General features: G+C 37.0%; 1 protein-coding gene across 3 annotated transcripts in view; it reads left to right on the forward strand.

Annotated features, from left to right (window-relative positions):
• PHKB (phosphorylase kinase regulatory subunit beta) overlaps positions 1-17,204 on the forward strand; it is a 246,947-nt gene that overhangs the window by 142,771 nt on the left and 86,972 nt on the right. For all 3 annotated transcript variants that reach the window (XM_036751888.1, XM_036751890.1, XM_036751889.1), the window contains exon 14: positions 13,648-13,742. In XM_036751888.1, the coding sequence (XP_036607783.1) occupies positions 13,648-13,742 (95 nt within the window). The remainder of the gene's footprint in view (positions 1-13,647; positions 13,743-17,204) is intronic.

Raw genomic sequence — 17,204 nt, forward strand, 5'->3', positions numbered from 1 at the left:
CACTTACTGGACTATCTTCTCATAATGAGCATTGTCAGACTTAATTAGTCTTGGACAAGAGAGACAATATCCATAACCAGACCCATACTTAAAGTCTTCAGCCTGGCACAATTGGCTACAGCTTTCATCCCCTAACGTGGCAATTGGAAATCCAGACTTGCCTCCATACTATGATGTTATATCATCTACCTTACAGGGTTTTGTAGGGATCAAATAAGATAACATAGAGTGCTTTGTAATTTTAAAGAGCTAAATCTTGGATATGATTACGACTACCCTTACCACCCATCCTCCATCATCATCATTATTGTCATCATCATCATGTGACATAGGAATACGCTCTTAGTGGAAGTGAGTAATTCATGCTTTCCACTAATTATGACTGGTTGGCTCTCTAGTTAGTTTCAATTAAGAAATTTTCCACAAAGTACACCACCTAGCCTCCTCCTTCACTGAGAAACTTGAGATCATCTGACATGAGCATCCTCAGCTCTCCCCCTCCATTTCTTATTTATTTTCAGTGCCATTGTTTGCTGCTTCCCTCTAGTCATGGAAGTGTCTGCTCCTTACTTAGGCTCATCCCTCTACCTGTGCCCTTGATTGTTTTCCCTCCTACCTGCTTTAGGACCTTGTTCCATACAGTACATACACAGTGTCTCTGTCTCCATCTGTCTCTGTCTCTTTCTCCTCTCTCTTTTCCCACTCTTTCCCTTCTCTTTCTGCCCCTCTCTCTCCCCTCTTTCCCTTGCCTTCTCAATTTATTTTGTTTTAAAAATTTTAAATTGAATTTTTTTTTGTTATTCAGCATTAGCCCTTTCTTTCTCCTACTTCCTCCCCACCCGCTATGGGAATAAGCAGAAGGAAAACCAAAACCCCTGCAATAAAAGTTAAACAAAACACATTCTCACATGTCCACGTCCAGAAATATATGTCTCATTCTGCATATATAATCTGTCATATCTGTGTCAGGAGATAGGCAGCATTCTAAATCATCAATTCTCTAGCATCATGCTTGATCATTGAATTGTTCAGTTTTTAAGTCTTTCAAAATTGTTCATCTGTACAATGCTGTTGTAATATAAATTGTAGTATAAATCGCTCACTGTATTCTTTGTTACTATAAAATGATATTCAAGTGATACCAGCTCCCTCCACCCCTTATTCATTTGTATAGACTTCTACTTGTGTTTCCCAGTTATGTGAGATTTAAATTATCTCCCTCCCATTCCTGTCCTTTTTTTCCCTAGTATGTCCTCTCCCTACCCCCTTTAAGGTCATCAAAACAACGAAAATCACTTTTACACTTTCCATTTTTTTTGACTCCCTCTTTGACCTGTGCTGATATTATGGCTCTTAAATGATGCTTGTATCATTTCCCCCATCCCCCATTAAAATGCAAATATGTCATCCCTATAAAGTCTTTTCTGATTGCTTGCTTGTTTTTTGTTGTTGAGTTGTTTCAGTCTTGTCTAACTCTTTGCGACCCCTTTTTTGGGGTAGGGGAGGGTTTCTTGGCAGAGATACTGGAGTGGTTTGCCATTTCCTTCTCCAGCTCATTTTAGAGATAAGGAAACTGAGGCAAACAGGGTTAAGTGACTTGCCCAGGGTCACACATCTAGTAAGTTTCTGAGGCTGGATTTGAACTCATGAAGATGAGACTGATTCCTAATTCTGAGCCCAGTGCTCTGCTCACTGCACTACCTAGTTGCCCTACTTGTATTTACCATTTTGTTTTTCTCTTTATGCCTATGTTTGTATTTCAAAGTTTCTACTAAGCTCTGCTCTATTTATCAGGAATTCTTGGAAGTCCTTTATTTCATTAATGGTATGTTTCCCCCCTCAGGATTATACTCAGTTTTGCTAGGTAAATTATTCTTAGTTGTAAGACTTTTTTTTCCTTCTGTGTTCTGTTCTCTCCTTCCTTCCTTGTGTTATTCTGACTGTGGTTACTTGATAATGTAAACTTCTGGCAACTTGTGGTGTTTTTTCTTTGACTTGGAAGTTCTGGATTTTGGCTATGATATTCTGAGGAGTTTTCATTTGGAAGTTTCTTTCAGAAGATAACTGATGGATTCGTGTTATTTTCACTTTGTCTTCTTATTCTGTATGATCTTGGCATTTTCTCTGGCTTTCCCCCATGCCTGGAACATTCTCCTCTGCTCTAACTACTGACTTCATGGGCTTCCTGTAAGTCCCAGCTTAATCTCACGTTCTATAGGAAGCTTTCCCAAACCCCTTTAAATTCCAGTCCCTTCCCTTTGTTAATTATCTCCTATTTACCCTATATATACCTCGCTTTGTATCTAGTTGTTTGCATGTTGTCTTCCCCCATTAGAATGTGAGCTCCTTCATTGTCTTTTGCCTCTTTTTGTAAATCCAGTGCTTAGCAGGGTGCCTGACACATAGTAGTCACTTAATAAATGTTTATTGATTGATTGATTGATAATTTATTGAAATATAGTATGCAGTTTTGGGGAGGGGAAGGGGGAGGTCATGGTTATCAGGTAGTCTAATGATTCTTAAATTCTTTCTCCGTAATCTATTTACTGGGTAAATTTTTTTGTTGATGATGTTTTTTTTTTTTAATGAGATACCTAACAGTTTCTGTTTTTTTGTCTTTTATCTTTGTTTTAATTTTACTTGTTGCTTCATGGAGTCATTAACTTCTGTTTGATCCATTCCATTTTTCAGGGTGTCTGTTTCTTGGTTTTGCATTTCTCATGTCAAGTTGTTAATTCCTTTTCTACCTCTCTCCTTAGCTCTTACTTCTTGCCTAATTTTTCCTCTCTCTCATTTTATGTATGATACCATTTAAAATGCATATTTTGAACCCTTGAGTTAGTAGTTTTATTTATTCTAATTCATTTTGGGATCAAGCTTTGACACTTTTTTTTTTAATTTAACAATGAGATATTTACTGACGAGATGTAATAATAACCAAATTACATAGGCATCCTCCCCAAACAAGCACAATCTCTTCTACCACAGCCCCTGAGAGGGCAGACTCAAAGTTGGAGCAGTGGCTACCCAGCCTTAGCTTCACCGAGAGTGCTTCTGTCACAGCCAGTGGGTAGGGTTGCTCCCTTACCTGCAGGACTTGGCATCTACGATGCTGTTGATCCAAGGCTAGGCTGGGTCCTATGGTCACTTCTTGGGGCGTCTGGGCTGACCAGCTTTGGCTGCTAGCAAACTGTGGTAGCTTCTTTTGGCTCTTTCCCAACCTTTCCACCTCTTCTGCCCATCCACCTAAGAACTGGAAAGAACACAGTAACAGTAATAGAAAAATATCGTGCCACGTGTTCAGAGTTTCATCTCTATCTGAATGCCCGTGGAGAGTGAACTTTTCTCCCCACAGACCTTGTCTCTACTGCCAAGATGAAATAGCTTGATTTGGCCATCAAGTGCCTTTTATATGTAAACCCAGTCTTGGCCCAACATCCAGGAAAAGCTTTGTCATGAGATAGTTCTAAAATAGCTGTGCATGCTATGAACCCAGAGGGCCCCTCATTCTTAGATTTCATTCCATGCATTTAGAGAACAACCAAATCCTCCCGTCTCAAGCTTTGAGATGTTTTTGAGACTCTGCTTTTTAGTGTTTAATTATTTTTTGTTAATTTAGTCATTCTTCCAATGATTTGCTCTTGGCAACCCCACCAAGTAGGAGCTCTTTTGTAGTAGCTGTCTGGTTCTGTCACCTCTCAGAGACTCCCCTTGTGCTTCTTTCCTGGATGAGGAACCGAGTCCATGGTCTTTTCTGGGCAATCCCTTGCTGGGGGACTTTGGGTTCTGAATCTGCGCTATGTCCCATTCTGTGCTCCAGACTTTGAGCTGAAGGCCTGGGTTAGGCCTAAGTCCAAGATCAGTTTTGTGTATCCCTGAACTGCAGACCCAGCTCAGATGTCTATGCATTGAATCAAAGCTCCTGCCCCCTCTAGGAGATCCCTGGCTCTTGGGTTGGGTCAGGGCTGAGTTTGTGGTCAATTTTGGATATCACTGCCCTGGTAGTCCTGCTCTGAACACTAGGGGTGATCATCTCCGGGAGTCTGTGCTCTGTGGTCCTTGTTCAGAGTTCTTTCTGGGTGCTGAGTGTGAATTCCTGGCCCCTTGACTTGTACTGGAAGCTGAGTGATTAGCACCCAGGTGTCTGCTATACTGTATCTCTAAGCACCAAGTAAGTTCCTGCTCCCCCACTGAGCTATTGGCCTGGGCTGAGGATTGAGTTTTTAGTCTACTCCGGACTGGCCTTCCTCAGAGCTCTGTGGGTCCCTGCAGGTGACCCCTTGCTGTTGCCTTGGTCCAGGGAGACTCTGTGATCAACTCTGGGGTCCTCACAATGCAGCCCTACCTTGGAACTCAAGGCACTGAGTTTGTGACCCTGGCCCATGTTATACTGTACCTTTAGTCAGATTTGTGATCTTGGGATGGAAAGATGACCAGTTGTAGTTTCTCCTTCAGTCCTCCTTCCACTATTTAATCTGGCATTCTCCTTTGTTTGCTATTAGAGTAGTTGTGAGAGGAACTGGGCTGCAGTGCTTCCTCCTACTCTGCCATCTTTGCTACTTCCTCATGAATTTTCAACCTGCCTCTATTCAGTAGAGCTTTCTTAACTTAACTTCAAACATGCTCAAGGCTCCCCAGTTTGAAAAAGGCCTTCTTTGACACTTTTCCTCAGCTAACATCCCATCTCTCTTCTCTACTGTTAAACTTATTAATAGTCTTTGCAAAAGATGTCTGCACCAACTGCCTCCACTCTCTTCCTACCCATCTTTTCCTCAACCCTTTACAGTTTTACTTCTGTTTCCACTGCTGTATTGGAACTACTCTTACACACACACAAACACACACACACACAGACACAGACACACACACACACACTCCCCTTCTTCAACAGACTTCCTTCACCTCCAGGATGGACAAACAGAAAAGATGCTACCCCATGGCAGCATACAACATATCACTGCTGAATGCACTTAAGGAATGTCAACATTGTAGAAGAATATGGCCCTCATGGTATCAGACAGCCAAGCCTCTGAGAGAGACACAAAGCATCACCATCCCCCAGCTTAATGCCCATCCACTACAGTACCTAGGTTGGCAAGAGATTTATAGTTGATACGGCAAGGTCTAGCATGGCGCCTTGCATATAATAGACACTTAAGAAATGTTTGTTGATTTGTACTGAATTGTTGAAAGGCTGGGATTATTACCTTCATTTCACAGAAAAGAAAATTGTGATATTTTGTGGCAATGGAAAGATTACTAGATTTCAAGTCAGAGGACCTTCTTCTGCCACTTACTACATGTGTGACCTTGGGCAAATCACATGACCTCTCTGAGTCTCTATTTCCTCATCTGCAAAATGAAGAGACTAGAGTGAATGACTTCTGAGTTTGCTTCCTTAAGGTCCCTTCCATAAATCCATGATCTTCAAAACTTCAGGGGTCAAAGGATTTGCCAAGATCCCACAGCTCCTAAGTGATAGAGCTAGGGCTCAAACCCAAGTCAACTTAATTCAACAACCAAGGATTCTGATTCCAAAGCTAGCATTCTTTTTACTAAACAACACTTAGCTCCCCTATATGCATTTATGTAAAACTGCTGTAAGTTTTATAAGATGAATCTTAGAAAGTTGGTGAATGTGAATTAAGCATTTGAAATAGTAGGTGTTCGTAAATGTACTGAAAACTGTCCAAGGTCCTTCCTGGGAATTCCTTAATAGTCTCTTGTCCCATCAACAAGCATAGATACATTCATACGTATACAATATACACATATAGGTGCATATATATGCATATATATATACAACACACACACACACACTGTGTGTGTGTGTGTGTGTGTGTGTGTGTGTGTGTGTATCCTAGTTGTTGACTGTGTAAGAGACTATTGAAGAATTCCTCAATAATGTCAGGGACATGTCTGTACAAACATACATACATACACACACATATATATGTATATGTTTATACATGTGTGTACATATACATGCATTATAGCTGTATATGTACACATGTTCTCTTTCACTGACTCTTCATCTTTTTCCTCACTTTCATCCTCTCCTCTGTCTACCTTCTCCTTGGCAATCTCATTCATTGTATGATTTACCATATCACCTCTATGTGGCTTATTTCCCAAACTCTATTTCAGTTCTGACCTCTCTTTATAACTCAAAACACGTATCTTTAACTGTTTCTTTGACATCTCCCCCTGGATAGCCCAGTGGTACTCCAAACTCATCAAGTCTAAAATCAAGCCTGTTATCTACCCCTCTAAACCTGCCTCACCTTTTTACTTCACTATTCCTGTCAATTGCACCATCATCTTTTCTTTTACCCTTGTTGATAATAAACAAGTATTTGTTAAGTGTTTACGTATGCCATGCATTTCTGAATGCTATTGCTGGATTTTTTTTCTCTCTTCCATCTTATATCTTGTGTTACCAAATCTTCAACATTCTCTAATGTCTTGTGAATCCATCCTCTTCTCTTCCAACTGTCACCACCCTATTTTAGATCCTTGTTACCACCTGTCAAGATAATGTTACCTTTTTAAACTAAATCAATACGCAGCCCACGGGGATCCTTATGTACAGATTAGAGGCCCCCGTTTCTGTTTGAGTTTGACACACCTGGCCTGCCCAATAAAGTTCAAATATCTTTGCCTGGTTTTCCAGACTTCCACAACTTAACCTTCTTTTCAAGCCTTGTTTTATATCACTTCTTTCGGTACACTTTATTGTGCCCCAAGCTAACTGGACTACTTTTTGTCCCTAAAATGCCTCTCTTCTACATGGATATCTACTCACATTATTTTTGTTTTGATAGCTAGAATATCCTGTCTTCATTTGGTGATTTCCTACCCAGAACTGAAGGTTCAGCTTCCATGCTGCTTCCTTAATTGTTTTCTATGATTTCCGTGATTTATAAGGGTTTTTCCTTTCAGGAATCATATGACATTTTGTTTTGAACCTCTCTATGCTTATTATGTGATCTCATGTTTTATAATTTCTGTGCCTTATCTCTTCTCTCCATTGCATAAATTCCCTGAGGTTTCAGGATCATGTTTTAGCTAATGTATCTTCCTTAGTATTTGATGGATAAGACAGTGCATCTGTTGGGAAAACTAAGCAGGATCTAGTTCAGTGTTTTAGGAAAATGATATATATTGCCATTTCTGATGTGAAGCTCCAGCTAAATGCTATGATTAGAAAAAACTACTGGTTATTTGAATTCTTTACTTTTTCTTTATGAGATATTAGACTTTTAGGCTTATCTATAATAAAGTAGGAAAATAATTTAGGAAAATTCTGGTGTAAAAAATACATTGGAAAGCACAGTCATTCATAAACAATAATTCTTTTAAAATAACCTTATAAAATTCCCATTAGTAGTAGTTTTGAAGTTAATTAAGCTAAATATTCAGAAAGTGTTTATATTGTCATATGTGAATAATCTGCAAAAATCAATATTCATATGAAAATAATAAAATATTTCACATTTACATAGTGCTTGAAAGTATGCAAAGTACTGTCCCCACAGCCCTGTGAGGCAGGTCTACAACATTTTGTCTCCTAACTCTTTGCCTACATCCTCCTGCCTGTGCCTTTGCACTGGCTATCTCCCGTGTCTGGAGTGTGCTCCTTCCTCCTCTCTGCCTTACAATATCCTTTAATTTCCTTCAAAGCAGAGCTCAAATGATAGCATAGAAAAGGCCTTTCATGATTTTCCTAGACCTTAGTTCTCTCCCATTTGAAATTACATTGTGCTTTGCATATAATTTTATTTACTTGTGTGTATGTTATAGTCATACCTTTCCTTAGTAGAATGTTGGTTCCTTGATGGTAAGGGTGGTTTTGTTCATGTATTTGGATCATCAATGCCTTGTACATGGTAGGAATTTAGTAAATATTCATTGAATTGCATTTAATCCTCAATTTTCAGAAGTAGAAACAGGTTTGGAGAGGTGAATGACTTGGTACTTATGGTCACACAAGTAGTTAAGGACTGACACAAGGAAACTGGAACTTAACTCTCCTCACTCCCAGTAAGATATTCTCTTCTTCATTAGACCTAATACGGTTTAAAATTTATCAACTTTAAAAGAATCTATAACACAAAATATAGTTTGGAGTGAAGAAAGCAAATTCTCTTGATCAGATTTTATGCATTTTGCTAAGTAAGGTCATATTCATTGAAATAAGGTTGATAATTTATCTAGTGCATGTTCTACTCAGGCCTTGGTTAATAAAAGCCATGATTAACCTTGAATTTTATTTTTTTCCTTAAACTTTTAGGAGGAGAAGGTAAATGTTAAGAAAATAAGATGGAGTAGTATTTAGTCACAAACTTCCTCGATAAGTTCTGTGATGAGTGCATATCCAACATTCTTTCTTCTAGCCTTCCATGACTACAGTTCTGAAAGGGAGAATTTATGTTCAGAACTTTGACCCTGAACGCTGCATAATCCTTAGTCATTGAAGAATAAATTATGCTCATTATACTTTGTAAAGGCAGGAGTGTAGATTTTGAAACCTTTTATTCATCAAGGGCAAAAAACAGTGTGCTTTCTAAAATTAGCTAATTAACCTTTCAGTGCAACCCAAGCAACTTTCTAAAATTACAGGTTATAGACAGATTACCCAGTCTGTATTGTTGGAATGAGTTTCTATACTGGTGGTACTACCACAGCACCAGTGAAACCACAGATCTGGATTCTGCCTCTCCACAAACAAACAAAAAATGTCAAGCTACTTCAATCAATCAATAAGCATTTGTAAGTTCCTGCTATGTTCCAGGCAGTGTGCTAAGCACTGGACTAATTATACATTACATAAATTTAGTAGAGGCCTAATTTACCTTATTTCATGACAGCTGAAGATACACACACACATACATGCATACACACAAACCTACATATAGTCTAATAATTTACTTTTTCTTTGATATATAGTAAAAGTTCAAAACCAGAATGCTTGGAGAAAAGCAGATTATATATATGTGAATATTATTGTATATGTGAGTTTTCTAGTTAGCATTAACCAGAAAGTTTATGCCTTTTCCAAATCTACACTGCTGTCTTTGTACAGTATAATGAGCAGATTTTATACTTGACTTCAAGATCAAGTCAACAAGTACTAATTGAGTGCCTACTTTGTGCCTGGTACTGTGCTAAACTCTGGGGATACAAAAAAGGCAAAAATGGTATTTTCTCTTAAGGAGCTCACAGTCTAATGGGGGAGACAGCATGCAACTATGTACAAACGCAATACACGCAGGACCAATTAGAAATAATCTCAGAAGGAAGGCACTAAGATTAAAAGTACTAGTAGAGGCTTCTTGCAGTGGGTGCGACATTAGTTGAGACTTAAAAGAAGCTAGGGAAGCTGGGAGGCAGAGTAGGTTGGAGATCTTTCCAGGAATGAGAGACAGCCAGTGAAAACACCCAGAGTCAGGAGATGGAGTGTCATGTTTGAAGCAAGCCTTATTCTGAGCACCAGGTCAGTTCTCATTGTCCAGGACTTTAGGTGTGGAAAGTGTAGAGGTAATGTTTGGTGTTTGTCCATTGACCGTAAAATACAACCAAGATGTTATTTTGTTCATGGTCATGGAGTTTATCTTTATTGGAAGAATGACTTGAACCCGGTTCTTCTTGACTCTAAGACCACCTCTTTATGCATTCTTACCTGACTGCATCTAGGTACTTGACACATACATCTTTTGTGTAGGAACTTAATAACGATTTCTTTCATGTTATATTTATTTATGTTTCTTATCCTCTACTAGACTGCAGGTTCTATAAGGGAACTCCTCCAGCTTTAGTACATTAACTTTGCACACAGTAGATACTACATAAATGTTTGTTGCATTGGAATAAGTGAATGAAAGTCTTTGAAAAGTTAAAAATACAAATATAAGCAAGAAGTACCCTCTTTATTAATCATTTATGTTCCAACTCTTTCTAAGTCATATGTTCAGACCTTAGAACATATTTTCTCATAAAAACAGTGGTCTAAATGGCAGTGGTCTAAATGGTAGTTAAGCTCCCATTTAGCCTATAAAAGTCCACTGATGGTGCAGCTAGGTGGCCCAGTGAGTAGAACACCGGCCCTGGAGTCAGGAGGACCTGAGTTCAAATATGGCCTCAGACACTTGACATATATGCTAGCTGTGTGACCTTGGGCAAGTCACTTAACCCCAATTGCCCTGCCTCCCCCCCAAAAAATAAACAAAAAAAAAGCCCATTGATTCTGTGACATAGCCTAAAATAGCTGGTACTTCATTTTTCATGGGATTCATTTACTACTACTACAGTATGGAATAGTTATCTTATTTTCCTCTCCCTTTAATCTTAGAATGTTTCTATTACATTACATGGGGGTTATTCCTCTATAAGTTGGTTTTTCATACTTTTTCTCTTTTTAATTTTGGACAGCATATGTATTGTTCTATACCATTTTTATGTCCAAGGAAAATGTTTACCATATAGGAGTGTGTAGTTTATTTAGCTTTTCTAGTAGATCCTTAGTATCAAACTTCATTGAGTGTTGGCAAGACTGCCCAGGTCTAGAATGCCAATTTTTGGGTGCTAGAAACAATTATCCAGAATATTCTTAGATGTATTCAGCATTGCCTAAGAAGCAGAGATCTTTAATTTATAATGCTTTGTTGACGTTGAATGGAATTCGTTTTGACTGTTTCTTATTAGAGCACATGGTTTCAGTTACTGATTAGTAATATCAAAAATGAACATAAGAAAGAAAAGGGTATATTGCTAGACTTGTGCTTCTTAGAGACTGACTAGTTGTATATCAGAAATTCTCAACCCAAAGGTATTGATTTCTAAGCAGTTTCATTATCTGTTTTGTGGGAATAGAGTGGTTGTAAATGACTTAAGTGGACACTAAACACATAACTTGGGATATTTTTTTCATTTAGTTTACTGTATAAATGACTGGCCTTCTTACTACCAAATTTTAGTTAAACCCCCACCTCAACCAGAGTCATTTAATAAAACAAAACAAAAAACTCTACTTATTTCTCAGCTCTACAACTTACTGCCTGTGTGGTTTTAAGCAAGTCATGTCTTCTCCCTAGGACTGTTTCTTCCTCTATAAAATGAAAGAGGTACATGATCTTTAAGGTCTTTTCCTGCTCAAAATCTTATTCTGTGGTAAAGAGGCACAAATTAAAATAAGACTTTCCTCAAGGAACTTGTAAAAACCATCCCTTTTCTCTGAAGCTTATGTTTAATTGAGGGAAAATTTCATTTATACATAGAAATAAATATAAGATAAACCCAAGTATTTTCAACTACTCTCTCTATATCATATATGCCTCGTTATTTATATGTTGGCTTCTGTATTAAAGTGTGAGCTCCTTGAGGGCAGAAATAGTGTTTCTACCTTTCTTTGTTTGTCTAGTGCTTAGCACATAATAAGAGCTTCATAAATGCTTGTTAACTGACTAATTTTTTTTTCAAAGAAAAGAAAATCCTATGATCACTTAAATAGCTAAACCTGACCACATCCTCATCTTACTTGTTTACTTTGGCTTTCCTCCTGTGGAGGAATTTTTTACCCTTTCTTTTTTTAACTGAACATTAGTTCCATCCAAGAGACTTCTTAAGAGTGTCTTAAAAACTGGCAGCGATTAAGTGTCTTTAATTTTGCCAACAGGATACCAGCCCCACTCAGGACATAAGTATAGTGTACAAAGATTTACAGAGCCTCACATAATTTTATAAGCACTTTTGTTAGCTCTTCCTTCCTTTGACTACCTGTTATATTTGTCAGTTTTTTTATCATTGTATATTCACACATACGGTTATGCAAATAGTTTCATTACTACATTCAAATGAATCCATAGAGTATGCATCCTGGAATAATTTGGAACGTACCGATTGATTTTTTTGTTCAGTATTCCAGTGGCTCAAGTAGCATATTAAATGAAAAATCATTTCTATTGCTAAAATATTTCAGATAAACTGAAAATGCACAACTACGTATGAGTTGTTTTTAATTATGTATGGATATAATTTTTTGGTCTAACTCTGAATCGAAAACACTGTTCGCATTGTGACTGATGAATCCATTTAGCATGACTTTATTAAAGCTGAGCAAGTACATCACAGGTGTAATTCTAAGTGTATCAGCTAAAGTGTGCTTGTAGTTTGAAATTTCCACACCATCCTTTTTAAACACTTAAATTTGTCTTTTGGTGCAAATAGTCTCGTTTCTCTTCATGTCTATCGATGAGTACTTTTAAAGAACCAAGTGTGTATATGCCATTTTAAAACCTTGCAAACTATAAACAACAGCAGCCCTTGCTCCTAAAGAGCTAACATTCAACACACCAAAAAATTATAATTCCCATTATTGTTGGAATTTTAGAGGCTTTCTTTGTGCTTTGTGCTTACATTTAGCAGCAACTAAACATTATATTAAACTTCGTCCTTGCCTCTTCTGAAAAGATTACGTTCAGCATTGCAAAATCTCAAGAAGCTGAAGTGTTGTAAATACCTGCAAATCACTACTAGATTTCTTTTCATGACATCTTTGCCCCCTGCAACTCCCTATAATTGAGGTTATGTGCCCTTGGAAAAAAAAAATGAGAAAATCAAATGCATTGATTTTTTTTCTTAAGAAAAGATAGGGTTTTCAGTACTTTTAAGGATTTTATGATGAAAATGCAATTTTAAAATATTTTTCAGTTCAGCAATTTGGCAAGTTAATATTATGCTCTGTAACTTTAGTTCTGTAATTACATTAAGTATGACTCCCACTCAGGTAGCTTCAAATGTCTTTATGATTGAACTGTTTATTACAATGGAAAGATAAGTCATAGTTTTTTTTTCTTCTTTCTTTCCTGATCTGTTAGTTTAGTGTCCAATGATTTCTTCCATTTTACTGATTAAAATATCCAGTCCCTCTACTATCAGAATAGAGAGCTGATTGCTTGTTGAAGAAACAGAAAGGTGGTATGCTACTGTCTAAAGAGCCCTGGGTTCAAATTCTGCCTCTGACATTACCTTTGTTACCTTGGGCCTCATTGTCCTCTTATTAAAATGAAGGGGTTAGACTAAATGACCTCTGAGGTCTCTTCTAGCTCCAGGTTTGTGGGATAGGGAGAGAGAGTAGACCTATGATTTTGTTATTATAAAGAACTCTCTTGGTGAGGAAACTCCTATTAATGTCGATTCATACCTTTTCTGCAACTTCTAGGCTTAGAAATGTTAAGGTACTTAACCAAGTTATTTGACTAGTCGAGGATCACGTAGTCAGTACCTATCAGAAGGACTTGACCCCAGGTCTTCTTTGCTTCAAGGTCAGCTCCCTCTCTCTGTGAGATGCTATATGCAATGCTATGAAAATCTACCCACACAACTCGTACTAATATACACAAATATTCCTAGTCATCTGGTTTGTGCCTTAAATATTTTTATCATGATTGAGTTATCTCACATTTTGTTCTTCACACCTTGAGTCAAGTCTGGGAAGAGAGAGGGAAAGAGTATTGATGTTGTTAGGATATATGGTAGAAGCTACAGTTTTCCTTTAGATAATAAAAAATCAGATGTGTATAGTACATGATTATGCCATTGAAATTTTAGACTCAGCTTGATATAGTCAATTATTTTCTTCCTTTTCAGCTGATGACCTAATAAGTCCCAAAGACATTGACCCAATCCAGAGGTACATCCCTCTGCAGGATCAGCGGAATGTCAGCATGAGATTCTCTAATCAGGTAATGACATATTACATCATTTTGACACAAGATCAAGTAATTTTGTGAAAGGTTATTTTCAGTAGAGTTCCATAAGATCATTTGAAGGATTTTTTTTGTCTTAAATGGTAAAAACCATTGTGTCTTGAGAAAAAAAATGTGCTTTCTCTTTATTTAAGTTAAGTTCTGTTTGGATCAATGAACTTTTACTAAGTGAGAAAAAAAAATATTAAGAAGACATTGGATTTCCTGACTAAGTAGACCACTCAGTTCACAATGGAGGAGGCAAAGTACCTAATAATATACAGGCGTCTCAGAGAATACACAAAAAGTCTTTCATGGAGAGATAAGGCTACTTTACATTCCATACTCACTGTTACCTTATGGAAGGCTATGAGTCTTTGTTCCTTCTCCTTTCAAAGATATTTTTATATAAAAATCTAGAATAACAGGTGGAGGCTTTGTTACTGGTAACAGGTGATGTGGTTTTTAAAAAACGTTTAAAATTTAGTTTCTCTGGATTCAGACTGTTGGTTCAACAAAATAAGCATTTTCAGGATGAATAGGATTGATGTTGACTTGGCCAAACCCTGAAGTAGCAAATGGTATCAGTAATGAGTACATTTAAAATGAAAACTTTATGGATTGTGCAAACTGCCTGAAGAGAGAGAGGGAATGAACCTGAATATGTGACTGGGATTCAAAGCAGTTGAAATGTACTAAAGCAGAAAAACACCACCACTTAAAAGAGATATGCATATTAAATTGAATCATTCCATGTATTTTGAAATATGTGTGTATATGTACATGTACATATATGTATACACAAAGCACCATTAAACATGCATTTCTTTAAGATATTAATTCAGTTGTTTATTTTAGCACACATTTATTGAGGGCCTACAATGTGCAAGACATGGGTTTTGTTCCAATCTGTTCTGTTGGCTTATTTTTTTTATCTTGGCTACATTATTTAAGGTGGTAGAATACTTAATATTTAGGGCACTTGTAAAAGCATTTTGTTTTCCCATGAACCTGAAAATCACACATTACCATGTAACAATAACTTCCCACTGATCTTGAAGAATATGAGAAGTGTCTCATGATTAAGTAGAGGAGAACAAGAGATTTGCTGTAGGAAAAGGGCAAATGTACTGATTTTCGAAATTAAAAAAAAAGACAAAATTTGAAATCATATCATTTAAATTGTAGCTTATGAGCATTTAGAAACGAATTCAGTAAACAAGAACAGCTAACATAGCTTCATCAAGATTATGTTATGCCAAACTAACCTTGTTCTCACCCCACCACCTTTTTTTTTAATGAACAGAAAAACCAGATAGATCAGTGAAATATTGTAGGCATAATATACTTCAAGTTGAACAAAATATTTATGAAGTCTTTTATGCAGTTCTTGGGGACAAGATGGAAGGATGCATGCTAAATAATAGTGTATTTAAATGAATTTGGGACTGGTTGAATAATTGATCACAAAGACTAGTTGTTAATGAGTTGTTGTCAGCTAAAAAGAAAGGCTTTTATGGAATCCCCTATACATCTATCTTTGATCCACAGAATCCTGAAGTTAGAAGGATCTCAGAAATATACCTATTAAATTCCAACCTATGCCTAAAATATGTAGTTCAACATGTACCTAAACCACAGTCTTTTCTACAATATACCCAACTAGTGGTCATTGTCTTTGGAAGACCTCTGGTTAGGGGAACTCACTAAATCCCCAGAAAGTCTATTCCATGTTTGTTTACCTCTTATTCCAAAAAGGTTTTCCCTTCATCAAGCCTATATCATAGTTTCCACTCAGTGTTCTTTGTTTTGCCTCCTGGAGCCAAACAGAAAATGTCTGCTCTTTCACGATAGACTTTCAAATATCCCAAGACAATGATCTTGGGATATGCCCCCTCAGTCTTCTCTTCTGCAGGCTACATATCCCTTGTTCCTTCAATTTATATCCTTATGGCATGAATTTGACACCCTTTGTCACCCTTGTTATTTTCATCTGAATACTTATCACTGTGCTTTCCAAAATGTCATACCTAGAATTGAACTAAGTCCTTTAGAAGAAGTCTGACAAGAATAGAGAAGAATAAGATTATCACTTTCCTGATCTTGGACATCATTACTCTCTTAATATGTCCTAAAATCACTGTTGCCATATTGCCACTATTGAGATTGCGGTTCAAAACCCTGAAGTGTGTGTGTGTGTGTGTGTGTGTGTGTGTGTGTGTGTGTGTGTTTGTATAGTAAAGAAACAACTAACTAGACTTGGCTCCTTCATCTAATACTTTTGAAGTTAATTTTTGCAACCCAAGTATAAGATTTTACATTTATCCCTATTTAATTTCACTTTCAAATTAATAAAGTAGGGAATCTATTCAATTTCTATCTCTTAGAGAAGTGATATAGTAAAAATGGAAAGAGCACTGGTTTTGGAGTAAGAGGACTTAGGTTAAATTTCTACCTCTATCACTTAGTACCTATGTTAACCTCTCTGAACCTCAGAGCATCCTTATCTGTATGTTGAAGAGGTTGTAGGTCAAGAATTTGAACTAGATGATCTCTAAGGTCCTTTCTAGCTCTAAATCTATGGTGCCATGATCCTACTTTGAACCTAAGGAATTTTTAGGCCAGAAAGCATCATATATTAGATGAGGGGTCCCTAACTTTTTTGTGGGGAGAAGAAACATTTTTATTTGCCTGAAGCCCTGGACATGAGGAGTGATGAAGGATAGCACTGGTGTTAGGGTAAGGGAGGGTCATACTATAAAATGCTAGTATATTTGAAACCAGTATTCTGCTAGTGCCACAACAGTTTGCTCTCATTTAAGGCAGCAAGGTAAAGAGATGATATTAAAGCAATGAGATGCCAAGAACCAATATATCACGTTGCCCATGACTCATTTACATTTAAAACTGTAAAAATTGGGAAATGGATATTACCCTCCTCACAGCTCACTACATAAAAATCCATTTTGATTTTTTCTCTATGGGAATACTGCTTTCCCCTCCTTACCCCTACAATTTTGCATTGCAAGACAAAAGGAAAGTCTGATTTACTTTACAGAGAATCACATTTTATATACTGAAATGAGTTTATTTGCTAGAATGAATTTATTCCTTTCAATTCAACAGGTATTTATTGAGTACCTACCATGTGCAAAGTACTGTATTATGTGTTGGAAGAGAAGTTTAGACATAGTCCTTGTGATCATGGAATTCAGAGTTTAGTGGGGAAATGTACCATATAATAACAGCAAAATAATACATGGTAAGGTCATAAAAGGGATACAAGGCAAATGCTATGTGATGAAAACTTGAATTCTTGTAATCGATGAATCAATATTTCCCAAGTGCTATATTTTATGTCTAAAACTATGTTAGGGCAAAATTAGCGTTATAATAACCTTATATTCATCCCTGTACGTGCTCTCTCTCTCTCTTTCTCTCTCTCTCTCTCTCTCTCAA

The sequence above is a fragment of the Trichosurus vulpecula genome, chromosome 3 (genome assembly GCF_011100635.1).
Source record: "Trichosurus vulpecula isolate mTriVul1 chromosome 3, mTriVul1.pri, whole genome shotgun sequence".
Taxonomy (NCBI): domain Eukaryota; kingdom Metazoa; phylum Chordata; class Mammalia; order Diprotodontia; family Phalangeridae; genus Trichosurus; species Trichosurus vulpecula.